The sequence below is a fragment of the Bombina bombina genome, unplaced genomic scaffold, assembly GCF_027579735.1.
Source record: "Bombina bombina isolate aBomBom1 unplaced genomic scaffold, aBomBom1.pri scaffold_480, whole genome shotgun sequence".
Taxonomy (NCBI): Eukaryota; Metazoa; Chordata; class Amphibia; order Anura; family Bombinatoridae; genus Bombina; species Bombina bombina.
Window position 1 is genome coordinate 268,485 of NW_026512338.1, and position 20,313 is coordinate 288,797.

General features: G+C 42.1%; 1 protein-coding gene across 1 annotated transcript in view; it reads right to left on the bottom strand.

Annotated features, from left to right (window-relative positions):
• LOC128644243 (cilia- and flagella-associated protein 46-like) overlaps positions 1–20,313 on the bottom strand; it is a gene marked incomplete at both ends in the record, with an annotated part of 384,741 nt that overhangs the window by 263,559 nt on the left and 100,869 nt on the right. Inside the window, 1 exon segment of the mRNA XM_053696926.1 lies at positions 2,282–2,447. Within this exon segment, the coding sequence (XP_053552901.1) occupies positions 2,282–2,447 (166 nt within the window).

Genomic DNA, 20,313 nt, shown 5'->3' on the forward strand with positions numbered 1-20,313 from the left:
GAAAAAAGGTAACCAAGAAATATACCAATTATCTAGTACTGTGTCTTTTTAAAGTTCAATATCTTGGTCTAGTATGTTCCTTAGGCCAGGGAAAACCGCAATAAGGCAGAGACAGTATTATTTCTGGTCACAACAACCATAGTTTGAAGGTACAGAGAGCTGTTTCAGTAGAACATGGTACTCAAACAATAATAAAGGAAATTTTAAAGGAAAAATCATGTCAAACCTTTTACATCTTGTGAATGAGTAAGTACCCAGAGATAAACTAAATTAGTAAATTAAGTTTTATAGCAAGCAGAGAAAAAAATCTATGTCAAGGATGGCAAACTGGTAGCCCAAGGGTCATATGTAGCTGTCTGCACTAGTTTTTATGGCTCCCATGAAAAAGCAGAACTCAATGGGCAAATAAGGTGGCAACAACTCAAAAGAGCCCTCTGGAGCAGAGAAGATCAATTAAAAGGTACCCGCAACTCTATTTAAATATGGAACTGTGCCATTGGAACTTTTAGGAAATAGATTATTATTTGTGTGCTTAAAACTTATACTTTTATAGGCAGCCCATGTGTTAGGAAATTGAATGTCACTGATTTAGACCAATTATTCTTAAATAAATAACATTCTTTTAGTAAATTGAGGAATATTTGAGCACATATTACTCAAATGCCCTTCACAAAAGATTAAAAAAAAAATCAGAATATGGGATTTGAATAGAGCCCTAATTTTATTAATGCTAAAAATCAGAACACAGAATGGTAAATTCAGTAAATAGAACATGGGAAGTTTTGGCCTAGAGTTGAGTAGATCGCTAAAATAAATTTTAGTGTTATAGAGCGTTACTACCGTGCAAGTTAAATCAATAGCGCTTATATTGTTGAGCCTGTATTACAACTTGAAATTAAAAAGTTTAAGCGTGAACAAAAGATTTAGGCGCACTAACATCTGGGAGGTTGGATAGCGCAACCATTTCCCCATAAACGTCTATGGGTCACGCTACAAATGCCTCTTCTGGCTTTCCCTCACCCGCTAGACAGAAGTTGCGTAAGGCCAACTGCGCTAAACCAGAAGGTGCATTAAATACATTAAATACCCTTGTTCTAATTCCCAAACCCAAAATTATTCTGAAATCCAAACTTTTTATTTAATATTTTCTTAAAAATAAAATGATCAGAAATTACTATTCTCCCCCCACCCCCCTGTAAGCCACAATCTTCTCTGCCAGGGTCTCTGCTTTGTTTTTTTGAAATGCAAATAGATCATATTTAATTAAATCAACAACGATTACCTGTCTGATTACGGTACAATACAATCTTTCTGAGGGTACTATGTAAACGAAAGTATCATGAAACCTTACATTTTTCTTTCATGATTCAGATAGTGCATACAATTTTAAACAATTTTCTCATTGACTTTTATTATCATTTTTTCTTAGTTCTTTTGGTATCTTTAGTTGAAAAGCAGGGGCATATGCTTGGGAGCTGGGCTATTTCTGGGGCACTATATGCATATTTGCAAGAATGTTATCCATTTGCAAGAGCAGTAGTTGGCAGCATTATTTCCTGCCATGTATTGCCCCAGATGCCTACCTAGGTATCTCTTCAACACAGAATATCATGGGAAATAAGCAAATTAGATAATAGAAGTTAATTGGTAACTTTTTTTTTTTAATTGGTAAGGTCTGTTTGAATCACAAAAGAAAATGTTTGGGTTTCATATCCCTTTACATATAAAACTACCTTTAGAACTTGCATATATAAGCTGCATTATTACATGTAAATATTGCCTAATTGACATAAGTTATTGCTGTTTACACTTGGCTAAATCCCTTCTCCAAACTATCCCATTTCACAGATGGAAATATTCAAATATTCCCAAATACAAACTATTCCAATATCCAAACCTTTTCCCCAAGCAGTTTGGATAAAGAGTTTTCTACCTGTAGAGATAGAAAGATTGAACTGAAATGAAGAACAAAGGTATTTAAAGTATTTCTATTAAAACCTTCCCATTAATTTTTGTTTAAAAATGTGTATATATGTATGTATGTGTTTAACTTGTAAAATAAGTGATGTTCAGCTCGGCCGCGCTATCCATTATAAGTACATTCTTGTAATAGACTGCATGCTAATCTTAGCGTGGACGTGGTCCTGCAATATTAATAGCGCTCCACTTGTAATCTAGGCCTATGGTTTACATTTAAAAAGAAAAACAATAAAATAGTCTTGACACACCTACAGAGTTTAAATAATTCTCTCTATTGTGAATATTATCTGCTAGTATATACCTGTTTTAGTTTTGACTCTGCATCAGTAATCGCCTTTATAACAGAAATGGTTGCATCTTTAAGGGGTTCTCGATCCTCTGCTAATGTTATAAAAGGAGAACATGCATGCCAGAAATGCTTGGCAGACTGTAACGTCAGTGTAAAGTTCCCAGCTTCAGCTGCACAACTAGAAACGGAACGTAAGACATCATTATTTACAAACTGTATGAAACAAAACAAGCTAAATTTACTAAGCACTGAACATTTTGCAGAGAAGTTTCTAATTGTTTTTACTACGGTCCAAGATGCATATGAAGGGAAAGAGACCTCAGGATACACAATGTATGCTTACCTGATAAATGCAGCTATTTTGTGATGGAGATAGACCATGAATTGTCACAAGTGAGGTATACTTCTTGTACAACAGGAGGAGGCAAACACCTCTACATTGCAAAGCATTACTACACCACATCTAGAAGGATTGCACAGTTTTATATACAGAGTAGAAAAGCTAGAAAATAGGAAAGGACCTAAGCAGGGCAAATAAAATGCAAAACAGGACCTGCTGCCAACATAATGAAACAAGAAATGGGCAGGGTTGTGGACTCTCACCTTCATGAAAGAAATTAATTTAACACTAAGGGGCTATTTTATTATATGTCGGGTGGACATGATTCGCTGTAGTGAATCATGTCCGACATTGCTACATGTTGACAGCATACGCTGTCGGCATTTAACATTGCACAAGCATTTCTAGTGAAATGCTTGTGCAATGCCGCTCCTGCATATTTGCGGCCAATCGGTCGCTAGCATGGGGTGTCAATCATCCTGATCGTATCTGATCGGGATGATTGCAGTCTGCCACCTAAAAGGTGGTAGAGAAGATAAGGAGCAGTGGTCTTATGACCGCTTCTTCTTAACTTCGGTTTCCGTTGAGCCGGAAACTATGGGGGTAGATAGCAGCATCCGCTGCTTGTTAAATCTACCTCTAATTATGAATTTTGTTTTCTTTCAAAAAATTGTGAGATTACATGTACCATCATATGTGGATTGCACAGTGTGCAAGAAGACTACATCTGAACTAGGTCTACTCAAGTTGTGTGAGGCTAAGCCAGAGCAATCATAATCACTGATGCCCATTCCTGCTTTATTCTAGCTAGCATTCTAGGGAGCATCACAAAAGGAGAAAATATGTATACCAAGAAACCACTAAGGGCTTCCATCAGAATCACTAGGATCCCGGGATCTGATACAATAATGGGTAAACTTGTGATTCAAATAAGACGCTATTAGATCTTTCAGTGGCCTTTCTCAGAAGCTCACAATCTAATTGAAAAGCTCCTGATGCAAGGACCAATCCCCCCCCCCCCCCAAGTGAAGGCACGGATAACTTAGAAATTCCATCTTCCAACTAGAAACTGAGTGGCTGAGCTTACCCTATGATAAGTCTCTGCCTATCTGATGATTTGAGAGACCTCGATCATCACCGAGGAAATTACCCACTGATGACTGACATAAGCCACTGCTGTGACATTATTTTATTGGAACCAAATTAAAGGTTCTTGCCAGAGATTGTGACAACTCTGGAGAGTCTTAAAGATCACTTGGAGATCCAGAATATTGATCTGTAACCTCGCCTCCCTAGGAGAGCAATCTTCTTGCACCTTCAGGGACCCTCAGCCTAGATGACTGATATCTGTTGAGATTGCTGTCCAGTTATGCCATCTGAAATAAAACCCCTAAAAAATGAAGTGGTGATTCTGCCACAAGTCTCATCACCTGATCCACGGAGATAACCTGAGACAAGTGCTTGCAATTTTCATTCCATTCCCACTGAAGATGGAGTAGTAGAGGCCTTAGACTTAGGCAGCAACCATCAGCCAAATGAATTTCTTACATGTGCTGCAACCTGGGGCAAGCTAATTGAAGCTTTCGTTTGTGCCCATCAAAGACAACATCATGGACACTGAGTCTATTATAAACCACAGGGAAGAGACTCAAGTGGTTGAAACCAGAAAGCACCAACCATGTCAGAAAAGCTGAGACAGTAAGGTTTCCACATGCTCAACTGAATTATTAAAGGAGGGAGCCTGAACCAAAATACAAACCAGATAAGACCCACAGAAATCCACTGAGTATGAGCCACCTTTAGTAAAACCCCCAGTACCTTGGTGAGTACTGTGGGCTGTGGCAAGGCCAAAGGGCAGAAAAACAAACTGATAATGCCCGTTTAGAAAGGAAAACCTTTAAGAATTAGACATGATTCTTGTGAATTAGGATATGTAGATATCCATCTTTCAGGACTAATTCTTGTGAAATGGAATGTGCAAATATCTTTAAGGTCGATGGTTGATATAAAATGACCATCCTGCACTACAGGCAGAATAGTGCATGCAATCTACATCTTTCAAGAATTTGTTTAGGGACTTCAGATCCAGAATGGGACAAAATATTTGCTCCTTGTTGGGAACCCCACACAGGTTTCAGTTAAAAGCCCTGACCCTGTTTATCCAAGGGAACTTGAGACATTACACCTTTCTCTTCTAGAGCCACCACACAAGAAATAATGGCCTGAGCCTTGATCGGGTCCTGAGAAACATGACAGATGGAATCTCTCTCAGGGCCCAATGATTAAATAATTGTCCAGCTTGCAGAGAAATTGTAGTGCAGACTTCACAGGGGCTGAACTCACTAAATGATCAAAAGGGAAAAGGTGAAACTCTCCAGCACTGCAAGATCTCTCTCATTTCTCTATATGAAAGAGGGACAAGCCCATTGCAATATAACACTGCATGATATGAGAATTTTGTTACACTTACACTTTATGCATTGTATTTTATACTACCTTACACTCAGATTGGGTCTTTTCAGTATTATTACATTCAGGCTTTGCACTTTCTATTTTATATTTTAAAACATTTACGGCTAGATTTAGAGTTCTGCGGCCAAAGGGATGCGTTAGCTACGCGTGCTTTTTTTCGCCCGCACCTTTTAAATACTGCTGGTATTTAGAGTTCACAGAAGGGCTGCGTTAGGCTCCAAAAAGGGAGCGTATAGCATATTTACCGCCACTGCAACTCTAAATTCCAGCGGTGCTTACGGACGTGGCCAGCTTCAAAAACGTGCTCGTGCACGATTCCCCCATAGGAAACAATGGGGCTGTTTGAGCTGAAAAAAACCTAACACCTGCAAAAAAGCAACGTTCAGCTCCTAACGCAGCCCCATTGTTTCCTATGGGGAAACAATTCCTAAGTCTGCACCTAACACCCTAACATGAACCCCGAGTCTAAACACCCCTAACCTTACACTTATTAACCCCTAATCTGCCGCCCCCTGCATATTATTATTAACCCCTAATCTGCCGCTCCGTACACCGCCGCAACCTACATTATCCCTATGTACCCCTAATCTGCTGCCCCTAACATCGCCGACCCCTACATAATATTTATTAACCCTTAATCTGCCGCCCCCAACGTCGCCGCTACCTACCTACACTTATTAACCCCTAATCTGCCGACCGGACCGCAGCGCTACTATAATAAATGTATTAACCCCTAATCCACCTCACTCCCGCCTCAATAACCCTATAATAAATAGTATTAACCCCTAATCTGCCCTCCCTAACATCGCCGACACCTAACTTCAAGCATTAACCCCTAATCTGCCGACAGGAGCTCACCCTACTCTAATAATGTTTTTTAACCCCTAAAGCTAATTCTAACCCTAACACCCCCCTAAGTTACATATAATTTTTATCTAACGAAATAAATTAACTCTTATTAAATAAATTATTCCTATTTAAAGCTAAATACTTACCTGTAAAATAAACCCTAATATAGCTACAATATAAATTATAATTATATTGTAGCTATTTTAGGATTAATATTTATTTTACAGGCAACTTTGTAATTATTTTAACCAGGTACAATAGCTATTAAATAGTTTATAACTATTTAATAGCTACCTAGTTAAAATAATTACAAAATTACCTGTAAAATAAATCCTAACCTAAGTTACAATTAAACCTAACACTACACTATCAATAAATAAATTAAATAAACTACCTACAATTACCTACAGTTAAACCTAACACTACACTAGCAATAAATTAATTAAATACAATACCTACAAATAAATACAATTAAATAAACTAACTAAAGTACAAAAAATAAAAAAGAACTAAGTTACAAAAAATAAAAAAAATATTTACAAACATTAGAAAAATATTACAACAATTTTAAACTAATTACACCTACTCTAAGCCCCCTAATAAAATAACAAAGACCCCCAACATAAAAAAAGCCCTACCCTATTCTAAAATTAAAATAGAAAAGCTCTTTTACCTTACCAGCCCTGAAAAGGGCCCTTTGCGGGGCATGCCCCAAAGAATTCAGCTCTTTTGCCTGTAAAAAAAAAACATACAATACCCCCCCAACATTACAACCCACCACCCACATACCCCTAATCTAACCCAAACCCCCCTTAAATAAACCTAACACTAAGCCCCTGAAAATCTCCCTACCTTGTCTTCCCCACACCAGGTTCACCGATTTGTCCTGGCTCCGACGTCTTCACCCAAGCCCAAGCGGGGGGCTGAAGATGTCCATGATCCGACTGAAGTCTTCATCCAAGCCGGAGCTGAAGAGGTCCATGATCGAGCTGAAGTCTTCATCCAAGCGGGAGCTGAAGAGGTCCATGATCGGGCTGAAGTCTTCTATCAAGCGGCATCTTCAATCTTCTTTCTTCCGGATCCATGGTCATCCCGCCGACGTGGAACATCCATCTTCACCGACGACTTCCCGACGAAAGACGGTTCCTTTAAGGGACGTCATCCAAGATGGTGTCCATCGAATTCCGATTGGCTGATAGGATTCTATCAGCCAATCGGAATTAAAGTAGGAAAATTCTGATTGGCTGATGGAATCAGCCAATCAGAATCAAGTTCAATACGATTGGCTGATCCGATCAGCCAATCAGATTGAGCTTGCATTCTATTGGCTGATCGGAACAGCCAATAGAATGTGAGCTCAATCTGATTGGCTGATCGGATCAGCCAATCGGATTGAACTTGATTCTGATTGGCTGATTCCATCAGCCAATCAGAATTTTCCTACCTTAATTCTGATTTGCTGATAGAATCCTATCAGCCAATCGGAATTCGAGGGACGCCATCTTGGATGACGTCCCTTAAAGGAACCGTCATTCGTCGGGAAGTCGTCGGTGAAGATGGATGTTCCGCGTCGGCTCCCGCTTGGATGAAGACTTCAGCCCGATCATGGACCTCTTCAGCTCCGGCTTGGATGAAGACTTCAGTCGGATCATGGACATCTTCAGCCCCCCGCTTGGGCTTGGATGAAGACGTCGGAGCCAGGACGAATCGGTGAACCCAGTGTGGTGAAGACAAGGTAGGGAGATCTTCAGGGGCTTAGTGTTAGGTTTATTTAAGGGGGGTTTGGGTTAGATTAGGGGTATGTGGGTGGTGGGTTGAAATGTTGGGGGGGGGGTATTGTATGTTTTTTTTACAGGCAAAAGAGCTGAATTCTTTGGGGCATGCCCCGCAAAGGGCCCTTTTCAGGGCCCGTAAGGTAAAAGAGCTTTTCTATTTTAATTTTAGAATAGGGTAGGGCATTTTTTTATTTTGGGGGTCTTTTTTATTTTATTAGGGGTCTTAGAGTAGGTGTAATTAGTTTAAAATTGTAATATTTTTCTAATGTTTGTAAATATTTTTTTATTTTTTGTAACTTAGTTCTTTTTTATTTGTTGTACTTTAGTTAGTTTATTTAATTGTATTTATTTGTAGGTATTGTATTTAATTAATTTATTGCTAGTGTAGTGTTAGGTTTAATTGTAGGTAATTGTAGGTAGTTTATTTAATTTATTTATTGATAGTGTAGTGTTAGGTTTAATTGTAACTTAGGTTAGGATTTATTTTACAGGTAATTTTGTAATTATTTTAACTAGGTAGCTATTAAATAGTTATTAACTATTTAATAGCTATTGTACCTGGTTAAAATAATTACAAAGTTGCCTGTAAAATAAATATTAATTCTAAAATAGCTACAATATAATTATAACTTATATTGTAGCTATATTAGGGTTTATTTTACAGGTAAGTATTTAGCTTTAAATAGGAATCATTTATTTAATAAGAGTTAATTTATTTTGTTAGATAAAAATTATATTTAATTTAGGGGGGTGTTAGGGTTAGAATTAGCTTTAGGGGTTAAAAAATTTATTAGAGTAGCGGTGAGCTCCGGTCGGCAGATTAGGGGTTAATGCTTGAAGTTAGGTGTCGGTGATGTTAGGGAGGGCAGATTAGGGGTTAATACTATTTATTATAGGGTTATTGAGGCGGGAGTGAGGCGGATTAAGGGTTAATACATTTATTATAGTAGCGGTGCGGTCCGGTCGGCAGATTAGGTGTTAATAAGTGTAGGTAGATAGCGGCGACGTTGGGGGCGGCAGATTAGGGGTTAATAAATATTATGTAGGTGTCGGCGATGTTAAGGGCAGCAGATTAGGGGTACATAGGGATAACGTAGGTGGCGGCGGTGTGCGGTCGGCAGATTAGGGGTTAAACATTTTAATAGAGTGGCGGCGATGTGGGGGGGCCTCGGTTTAGGGGTACATAGGTAGTTTATGGGTGTTAGTGTACTTTAGAGCACAGTAGTTAAGAGCTTTATAAACTGGCGTTAGCCCAGAAAGCTCTTAACTACTGACTTTTTTCTGCAGCTGGAGTCTTGTCGTTAGAATTCTAACGCACACTTCAGCCAAGACTCTAAATACCGGCGTTAGAAAGATCCCATTGAAAAGATAGGATACGCAAATGGCGTAGGGGGATCTGCGGTATGGAAAAGTCACGGCTGCAAAGTGAGCGTTAGACCCTTTCCTGACTCCAAATACCAGCGGGCGGCCAAAACCAGCATTAGGAGCCTCTAACGCTGGTTTTGACGGCTACCGCCCAACTCTAAATCTAGCCGTTAGATTTAGATCCAGCAGTGATTTTACAAATTCTGAATATGTTTTGAAAGTTTCTGTGTTACTTTAAAAATTTTGTATCATACTTTGAATATTTCAGTGTATCTTTTACAAATTACATTACTCATTGTATTTGCGCAATTGTAAACTAAAACTAACAGTTTTAGAAAGTGGGAGGAACAGGGCATCTCCCTGGGCTGAACAAGAGAGTTCTCAGGGTATGTCTGAAGCTCTTTCACAATTCTTAAGAAATGATGTATGCATTTTAAACAAGCTAGTCTCACTGATTTATCTTGCCAGCTGTATGTAGGTGAAGTATTCTCAACATTCGCAACACACTTATTTCAACTAACAGAAAAGTAATATATTCTAAAATGTAGACAAAAGCAAGTTCAATTGTTAAACATTTCTGTTTAATTTGTAATTGATGCAAACTCAGCCCCAGGTGTTCTCGAGTTACCTTCTGTCTCCCATGGGAAATTTTGTATCCCAGAGAGCTTCATTAATTTCCATGAAAGCCATCTTTCATCCCTAAGGGACTTCCAGGTTCCTCCCTTTTTCTAAGAAACGTCAGTGAATTCAGCCCCAGTGAAGTCTGCACTATAATTTATCTCCAAACTAGAGAATGTTTGATTATCTGGTCCATAGAAAGTAATGAAGCTCTCTGGGACAATTAAGATGACAGTTTTTAAGTTTTATTTTAACAAATGAATTGCAATGTAATTTGTAAAAGATACACCTAAATATATAAAGCATGATTCTTATTTGTTTGTTACAAAGAAACTGTGAAAACATAATCAGAATTTGTAAAATCAGAATCCTAAATACAGTGCTGCATATCAAATAAAATACAAAATAGAAAGTGAAACGTTTAAATGTAATACAATTTAATCTAAAGTATAAAGTGATATAAAATAGAAAGTACAAAGTGTAAATACAACAGAACTCTGATGTCATGCAGTGCTATATTGCACTGGGCTTGTCTTTCCTTCACATACAGAAATGCAGGGAATGCCCCTCTGGAGAAGTATAGCAAAAACTTAAATTATGCTTACCTGAAATTTTCTTTTCTTCAGATGGGGAGAGTCCACAGCAGCATTCATTACTTTTGGGAATTCAGAACCTGGCCACCAGGATGAGGCAAAGACACCCCAACCAAAGGCTTAAATACCTCCCCCACTTCCCTCATCCGAGGGAACAAAGAAAAGTAAGAAAAATATCAGGGTGAAAAAGGTGCCAGAAGAACAAAAAAAATAATTTCAGTTTTTCTTAAGGGCACCACAGCCTGAAAACACCCAAACTCCCAACAAGAAAACTGCTTCACTAGAAGCCAAAGGGACAAAAAGAAACAACCCAAGTAACTGCCCAACAGACCGGACCAAAAAGCCACTGAGGAGACAAAGTCTCGCAGACACTCAGCCCGCAAAACAAACTCGCCCCCGACCCAAAGTAAGGGGAACATCAACATTCCCCCAGAAGGGAAGAAAAAGGACTCAGATGAGAAACTAGGGCAAAAAAACCCCAAAGGTAACTCCAAAAGAGTAAACCCGGATAAAACAGGGCAAAACCATGAAAAAAACCCTATCTGCAAATAAACCAAGGATCAATTAATGCCCTGAGACTAAAAGGGAGAAGGAAAACCCCTCCCCTACACAGAGTGCCAACTCGCACCCAAGAAGAACAACCAAAGACAAACCGTCCCCGGAAGTCGCTGAAACAGTATCAAAATATCTGCATATACTCCTCCAAAGCCACAGGCTTCCTGCAGCAAACGGAGGACTTAGCAGCCGGAGGCACCAACCCTAGGCATTAAACAGCACAGGACCATCCTCAAGAAAAAGGACTCCAAGAGTGCAGAACAACTCCTTCCCAAGAAGGACCGGAAAGAAGAGACCAGAACCCAGAAAACAGTAGAGAAAACTACCTGTCGAGAAAGGATCTACCGTGAAGCATCCCCTTAAGGAAGGCTCACAATATGAAACTATGATACGAGACCAAAGATCAATAGACTAGACAGATCCCTAAACCCTCGCTCCAGGCAACAGACCCAGCACCAAGAGTGACTGATAATGCCCAAAATACAATTTCCCCGATCATCAGACTTCCAGGAAGGAAAAGTAAGGAGAACTACCCCCAAAAAAAGCTTGGGTTCCAGGACCCAGACACAGCCCCCTTCCCTGAAGACTAAGGGCCCTCCCAAAGAGAGACCCTCCACTGAAAAGTACAGAGATGGCATATCACAACAAATTCATCCCTTCACTCTGACATCCTGTACACAAGGCTGGGGAAACAACCCCACTTAACAGAGGAAGAAAAACTACCTCCCAGTATTAGGTGGATACTATGGAATAAAGATGTCTTAGGCAAGGGTATTTGCAGGACAAGTATAATTAAAGTACTTAGCCACAGCTGTATTCGAACTCTTGACCTTCAGGTTTCAAAGAATCATAAACTGCCACTAAGCCATCCAAATCCACCCCAAAGGAGGGATCTGGCACAGAACTCCAGAAAATCCAGTCAAAGACAAGGACACATAAACCCGGACACCCAGAACTCAGAGCAAGTTTACACAGAAATACCCCTTTAAGGAACCCCCGGGTTACCCCCTCCGGAGCAGACTTCGCACCCCAGGTGATGCATCACAGTCATATCCAAGGCACCTTGGACACTAAACTCTCACACAAGAGTTCCAGACACAGAGTGCTTAAGACACCCACAACGGGATACAAGTCCCAAATTAAAAAAGGGTGCTAGGCATGATGAAAGCCACACAGCCACTCTGGTTGACCCTAAGGCACTAGGGACAACAGCCACTTAGTCCAGAGACTAAGGGGATGTCCAGAAAACAGAGCTCAACCCTAGAAATTCTGGATTGAGAAGAGAAAAGATTAAACAACCTAATCTGCAACTCAAAAAATATGGGAGCAGATGGAATCCCGGAAGTAGAAAACCCAAAGGCCCTACTTCCTGAAACAGCTGACCAAAGGTTAACCCCAAGGAAAAGGAGACAAAAAAGGCCCAGTTAGCCTCAACCCAAAGGAAGATATACCATCATCAAGGAAAACAGATCCAAAAGGACAATTCCAAAGAAGACCTTGAAGAGAAGACGAGGAACATTACCAATAGTAATCCTTAGCAGGATTCACTCTGTACCCTCACCAACAAATAGGAAAGGACAGCGAGGACTGAGTGCAATCCTTCAGTCGCCTGCAATCACGATTTAGGCGAGGCTATTTGTAACCCATCAGTGAAAGAGTACTCGTGTAAGGAACACCTAGTCACCCTGATGCCCCCTCTTAAAAGAAGAGATGAGGAACAACCTGTTGTCTGGGAACGAAAGGCCTCCTCTCCATGTTGGAGCCCTGCATGGGCAGAGCCTCAAAAATGAATTGAAGCTCAAGGAAGTTCCACTTCACGAAAACTCTAGCAAAAAGCATAATTCGATCTGAAGAGAACCTAAGATAAACTAACTCCTCATTTGAGTGAGAAACTCACCATCCAACCAGGCAGCCAGTTACACCAGCACCATCTGGATGACATAAGCCGTAAGGAACAGAGTTTAGCACCCGGCCAGGACCAGCCTGTTACATAGGGCATTCAAAACTGACCCAGGCCACAGAAAAATCAAGATCCTATAGGATCGACAAAACTAAGGACATAACAAGGTACTAAAACCTTAACATGCAACTTACGCGGAAGTCAAGCGACCACAAAATTACCAGTATCAAATTCCAGAGAAGAAATGTTTCCCAACAGAAAAATTATAACAGACATGAGCTTCTAAAAGAAATAAAACACATCCTAACCGGATCAAAAGAAAAAGAAGGCAGCACACGCAGGTGAACGCCAAAGAAGAATAGGTACACTAACGGGACGAGCCAATCAGAGACCCCATTCCTTCAAAGCTCAGAACTGGAATAAGATACCCCAAAAAAAGGAAACTGGAGACGAAAAGGAGATTAACTGCATCCTCACACGTCTAACCCAGGTTGTCATCTGGAACAGAAGACCGCGGATCCCCCAACCTATTAGGACTGGGATCCTCCAGCACCACCAAAACATGTTGAAGCAGGACACAAAGGCGTGCCAGTCTATAGTGAAAAACAAGACTTACCTCCGCCGGGGCAAGTGATGACCCCGGCCCGAGGGTTGAACCCCTGAAGCTTCAGAGGAAACTGCTTCCCCAGGTGGCTGACCTGACCCAGACGATCCCACGCTTGACGAGCCCTGGTTAGCAGAACACGGACAGTATCTCAGCAACACTTCCTTCTCTAGGAGATGTAAATGCACCAATGCCATAGATATGGCCATACGGAACTGTACTGTAACCTCTGGAAGAAACATGCCGCCTTCCGGAGAAGGGGTAACAGCATTAGGGACACCTGCTTACATTTCCAAGGAAGGATCTAGGGGACACGCCGCGTGGGATATGGGATCCCCAGGGGCGGATGGCTCGGCAAACTCTAAGTTACCTGTTGTCAGGGTGCCAAAAATCAGACTGAGACGAGAAGTGCAAAAACAATCACACCTTTATTAATAGCAAAAATTAATAAAAAGTCCACAAGTCAAATAATAAGCCAGGAGTCAAAACTAGAGCTGGTAGTCAGACAAGCCGAGTCAGGAGCCAAAGCGAGTAGTCAGACGAGCCAGAATCAGGAACAAGGAGAACAGCAGAGTCAGGAACAAGCCAGGGATCAGGAACCAGGAAGGACGTCAGACAGCCAGGTAATGCACAGGAGCTCTCACAAGCAGGTCTGAGACAACGCAAGGGCAAAGCATACTGAACAAAGGCCCTTTAAATAATAAGTGATGGCATCACAATTCTGAGACTGCATCCTGTCTCACATGGATGATGTAAACCAGTCTGTCCATAAAAGGAAGTACAGGAAGTGAGCAGCATCTCCCAGAATGCACCAAAGTCAGCAAGAGAGGTGAGTAAAATGGCTGCCAGCAGCACATGGCAAACAAGTCAGGAAAAAACCCTGACAGTACCCTCCCCTCAACGACCCCTCCCCCGCGGGAGGACAAAAGGCTTATTGGGGAAACGGGCATGGAAGGCACGGAGGAGGGCGGGAGCATGAACATCAGAGAAGGGAATCCATGAACGCTCCTCTGGACCGTAGCACCTCCAATGAACCAAATACTGCTGACCTCATACTCCACATGGTTGTCAACAATCATAGGACGGGGACGAGGCAACACAGTGGTAAACTGATTACAAACCAGTGGTTTCAAGAGGGAGAAAAACATTGGAGATGTGCATAGCAGGAGGAAGGTCAAGAGCGTAGGCCACAGGATTGACCCGTCCGAGTATTCGAAAAGGACTAACATAACGGGGAGCCAGTTTATTGGAAGGCACACGAAGATTCAAGTTGCGGGAGGACAGCCAAACTCTCTCCCCAACCTGGTAGGAAGGTGCAGGCAGACGCCTACGATCAGCCTGGAACTTTTGGCGCTGCATAGAACGATGAAGGCAATCCTGAATCTGCACCCACGTGGAACGGAGTTGCCGGAGATGCTCTTCCAAAGCCGGAATACCCTGAGACATGAATGAATCGGGCATGGTTGAAACCCATAATTCGCCATGAACGGGGATAACTTGGAGGAAGCATTAATAGCACTATTACGAGCAAACTCTGCCCAAGGTAAAAGTTCAGACCAATTATTGTTGTGATCTGAGACATAGCAACAGAGGAACTGTTCCAGAGCTTGATTAGACCGTTCCGCAGCCCCATTGGATTGAGGGTGATATGCCGAGGAGAAGGAGAGCTGGATCCCCATTTGAGCACAAAAGGAATGCCTAAATCTGGAGACAAACTGGCTACCCCGGTCCGACACTATCTCCTTGGGTAACCCAGGGAAATGGAAGACCTCACGGGCAAAAATTGAAGCAAGCTCCTGAGCGGTAGGCAACTTCTTCAAGGGAATGCAATGTGACATTTTAGAAAAACGGTTAACCACCATAAGGATAACAGTATTGCCATTGGAAACAGGGAGCTCGACAATGAAGTCCATGGAAAGATGTGTCCAAGGACACTCACCATTAGCAATAGGTTGAAGAAGACCCACAGGAAGATGTTGAGAAGTCTTATTCTGTGCACAAACTGAGCAGGAGGCAACATACGCAGCAACATCAGAACGAAGACCTGGCCACCAGAATTGTCGAGTGACAGACCAAATCATTTGGTTCTTGCCTGGGTGACTTGCGGCTTTAGGATAGTGTGCAAAAGTTTAGTTTGAAGATTCTCAGGAACAAAACACTTACCACTAGGTTTCTCAGGAGGTGCATTGGTTTGTGCAGTCAGGATCTCCTACCCCAAGGGAGAAGTCAAATTAGTACGTATGGTAGCCAAAATATGGTCAGGAGGTATAACTGGAGTAGGTACAGACTCCTCCTTGGACAGAGGTGAAAATTGTCGAGAGAGGGCATCAGCCCTAACATTCTTACTACCAGGCAGGTAGGAGACCACATAATTAAACCAAGACAAAAATAGCGGCCATCTGGCCTGTCAGGGCGACAGACGTTTTGGTTCAGATAGATAAGTTAAATTCTTGTGGTCAGTAAGAATGAGCACTGGCACGCTAGTACCCTCGAGAAGATGCCTCCATTCCTTGAGTACCAAAGTTACAGACAGTAATTCCCTGTTGCCAATTTCATAATTGCACTCTGCTGGAGACAATTTCTTAGAAAAGAAGCCACACAGATGCAAGGAACCGTCAGGTGTAGGACGTTGAGACAAGAGAGCACCTACTCCAGTCTCAGACGCATCAACATCAAGAACGAAAGGCAGGACAGGGTTAGGATGAGCCAGAACTGGAGCAGCAGCAAAGGCAGTCTTAAGACTATCAAAGGACTTAATGGCAGTAGGTGACCAATGGAACTTTCTATAGTAATTGGCGAACCCATAAAAAACGTTGAATAGACCGAAGACCAACTGGGCGAGGCCACTGCAGAACTGCAGATAACTTGTCAGGATCCATGGAGAACCCTGCAACGGAGATAACATAACCTAGGAAGGTTACTTGAGTCTGATGGAACTCACATTTCTCAAGTTTACAAAACTGGCCGTTCTCACGTAGTCTCTGAAGAACCCGTTTAACATCAGAACGATGAGCCTCAAGTGTGGGTGAGTGTATGAGGATGTCGTCTAAGTACACCACAACACACTGTTGCAACATATCTCGTAGGACATCATTAATAAATTCCTGGAAAACAGCAGGAGCATTACATAGGCCAAAGGGCATTACAAGATACTCATAATGCCCACTCCTGGTGTTAAATGCTGTTTTCCATTTGTGGCCCTCCTTGATCCTAACGAGATTGTACGCTCCTCTCAAATCAAGCTTAGTAAAGACCGTAGCTCCCGTGAGGCGGTCAAAGAGTTCCGTAATGAGCGGAATAGGGTAAGCATTCTTAATGGTAAGACGATTAAGACCCCTATAATCGATGCATGGTCTTAACTCGCCACCCTTTTTCTTCACAAAGAAGAAGCCAGCCCCTGCAGGAGAGCAGGATTTGCGGATGATCCCCCGCGACAGAGAATTGGAAACATACTCCTCCATAGCACAATTCTCTGCAACAGACAGAGGGTAAACCCGGCCCCGAGGAGGAATGGCTCCGGGTTGCAGGTCTATGGCAGAAGACCAGTGAGGAGGCAACGTACCGGCACACACCTTGTAAAAAACGGCTAGGAAATCTTGGTACTCCTCTGGCAATTGAGATACTGAAGAAGTGCACAAGACGTTAACTAGTTTCTGAAGACAAGTGGAAATACATTGCGGAGACCACAACAAAATTTCGGACCTGCGCCAGTCGAGACTGGGATTGTGCTTTTGGAGCCAGGGATAACCCAGAACAACCAGAAAATGCGGAGAGTTTATCACCTGGAACTGGAGGGTTTAAAAATGGAGAGCCCCAACAGCCATGGACAACGGAGCGGTTTCGTGAGTAACAAGTGCAGGCTGAAGGGGCCTGCCATCAATGGCCTCAATAGCAAGCGGAAAGGACCGAGGCAAAACAGGAATGGAGTGCTTCGATATAAAAGCATGAAATAGCCTGCAACACCGGAGTCAACAAGAGCCTAGGTGACTATGGAGGAGTCCACCCAGGAAAGGACAATCGTGACCAAAGGTTTCTCCTTTAGAAGTTCCAGGGACAAGGATAAACCACCTAAGGTCTGCCCTCGACAGGACCTTATGTGTGAGCGTTTCCCGGCCGTGTAGGACAAGACTTCAAAAGGTGGCCCTGAAACCCATAATAGAGGCAGAGCCCCTCCCTCCTCCTAAAGGCCCTCTCCGCCACAGAGAGATGTGTGAATCCCAACTGCATCGGCTCAGCAGTACCTGGTGACTCGGGACCAGGAGGCATCGGAGGAGAGGGAGGCATGGGTGGGAAAGAACACGTAGGAGACAACGGTACAGGAGGCTTCCGCAAGCACTCCTTGAAAGAAGGCCTCTCACTTAGTCTGATGTCAATTAGGATCAAAAAAGACACCAATGCCTTGAGATCCTCTGGTAAATCTCTGGCAGCAACTTCGTCTTTAATCACATCAGAGAGCCCATGAAAGAAGGCGGCAACAAGGGCTTCATTGTTCCAGCCTACCTCTGCTGCAAGCGTACGGAACTCAATGGCATACTGAGCAACAGATCTTGTACCTTGCTGAATGGACACAAGTCGTTTAGCAGCAGAGGAGGAGGAGCTGGAACATCAAATACCCTTCGAAAGGAGGCCACAAATTCAAGGTAATTTGAAATCACAGGTTTATTAGTCTCCCACAAGGGATTAGCCCAGGCAAGAGCTGTGTCAAAGAGTAACGAGATGGGAAATCCCACCTTAGCTCTGTCAGAGGGAAACGCCTGAGGTAACATCTCAAAGTAAATGCCCACCTGATTCAAAAACCCTCTGCACTGATTAGGATCGCCTCCATATCGCTGAGGTAGAGGTGTAAACCGGACAAGCTCCTGGTAGGACTAGGTGCATCAGTGGAAAAAGGAGCAGCCATAACTTGCGGGACACTTTGGTCCAAATGTGCAGTGCGAGTCAGCAGGGTTTGCAGGGCTAGTGGAAATTGATCCAAGCAGTGATCCTGTTCATCCATCCTGGAAATTATGGCAGGTAAAGGTGGATTATTAGCACCATCAGGATTCATGGCCCTTGCGTAATGTCAGGGTGCCAGGAATCAGACTGAGACGAGAAGTGCAAAAATAATCACACCTTTATTAATAGCAAAAATTAATAAAAAGTCCACAAGACAAATAACAAGCCAGGAGTCAAAACTAGAGCTGGTAGTCAGACAAGCCAAGTCAGGAGCCAAAGCAAGTAGTCAGACGAGCCGAAATCAGGAACAAGCAGAGTCAGGAACATGCCAGGGATCAGGAACCAGGAAGGACGTCAGACAGCCAGGTAATACACAGGAGCTCTCACAAACAGGTCTGATACAACGCAAGGGCAAAGCATACTGAACAAAGGCCCTTTAAATAATAAGTGATGACATCACAATTCTGAGACTGCATCCTGTCTCACATGGATGATGTAAACCAGTCTGGCCATAAAAAGAAGTACAGGAAGTGAGCAGCATCTCCCAGAATGCACCAAAGTCAGCAAGAGAGGTGAGTAAAATGGCTGCCAGCAGCAAATGGCAAACAAGTCAGGAAAAAACCCTCACACCTGTTCTGGGAGAAGAGAGCACTCTAAAGTGGTATTTGGAACATAACTGAATTGGATGGATTACCCGGGCCATTTCATACTCTTCGAAAGAAGTAGAATCTGAAGCAGAGACATCCGTCTCCAAAAAATCAGAAGCCTCCATAACTGGGTGATAATTATGGATAGAAAAAAATAAAAACGGAATCTTACACCCCAATGGCTGGGGCACTCATCACCTCCTGTGACCCAGACAACTACCGAGCAGATTCTCTCCGTCACCACATGGTCAGGAATACGGAAATGGAGAAAAGAATGTGACCACGCCTAGTCACCAGGTACACCGTGCAGGCCAGAAAAAAGCGCGCCAAGACCAACAGGTCCTTGAGAAAGGCCCAGCTTTGAAGCCGAAACGCGTTGATGTACATGTTATAAGTAGTCACTGCTCGAGTTTACATATAGGGTAAGCCTATTTTCAATTAAATTTATATTTATATTAGCGTTATTGCACTATGTGACTTTTGTTTTCCCAGGTACTGCAATTTGTTGGATCCTATTGGATTTCTTATTCACTTTTTTCACTTGATTTACTTTTCTCCAATTTTTTTTTTTATTTTAATTTTTTTTTTTTTTTTTAATCACATATTTTCATTAACATCTTTATTTTGATTTTTGATTTCTTGGATACCCCATCATACACAAAGGATTAATTGGATTCACAAGGGCATTGAATTTGTTCCACAAGACATTTGTTAAGGATATCACTACTTTTTTTTATATCATGTGGGACTTTTAATACACATTTTTTTGTGTTTATATATGTTTTGGTATTCCCCTCTCTCCTGAGGGGCACTTACTCTATTGTTTTTAACTATTTTTATAATTGTTTTCAATTGAATTGTTATATGTACATAGGGTACCCTAGTTTATGTGAATGTAATAAATGTATTTTACTATTATTCTGTTATTCTGATACTTTAGCCTATAGTTGGCGCTCCCTCTTTCTATATTAAGGCCACCAGGGCCGTGCAGCCTGACAAAAAAGCCTTTATGTTCCAATATAGCCACAAGCCCAATTTCACTACAGATTAGCAGACAAAATCACATAACAAACATGATTTTAGTCCCCCCTGTTCAATAACCCCCCTCAGGAGATATTAACCCATGATTCCATAAAGTTAAAGGAGTCCCTTTGAGATCCTGACTTCTTCGTTTACATTACATTCACATCATCAAAGTAAAATTACACAATCTTACCGGAATCTACGCTGTAAAACAGGAACAAAGCCCTTCAAATGTAACAGATAGTAGCTTCGCTTCTGACATGGACTTGAGTGAAGAAAGCAGGCAGCGAAACTCGTCAACACTGATTGCTAAGGAGCTGTTAAAATGAGTCGGGATGGTTTCGCAGAAAGACTCTCCCTGCATCGCC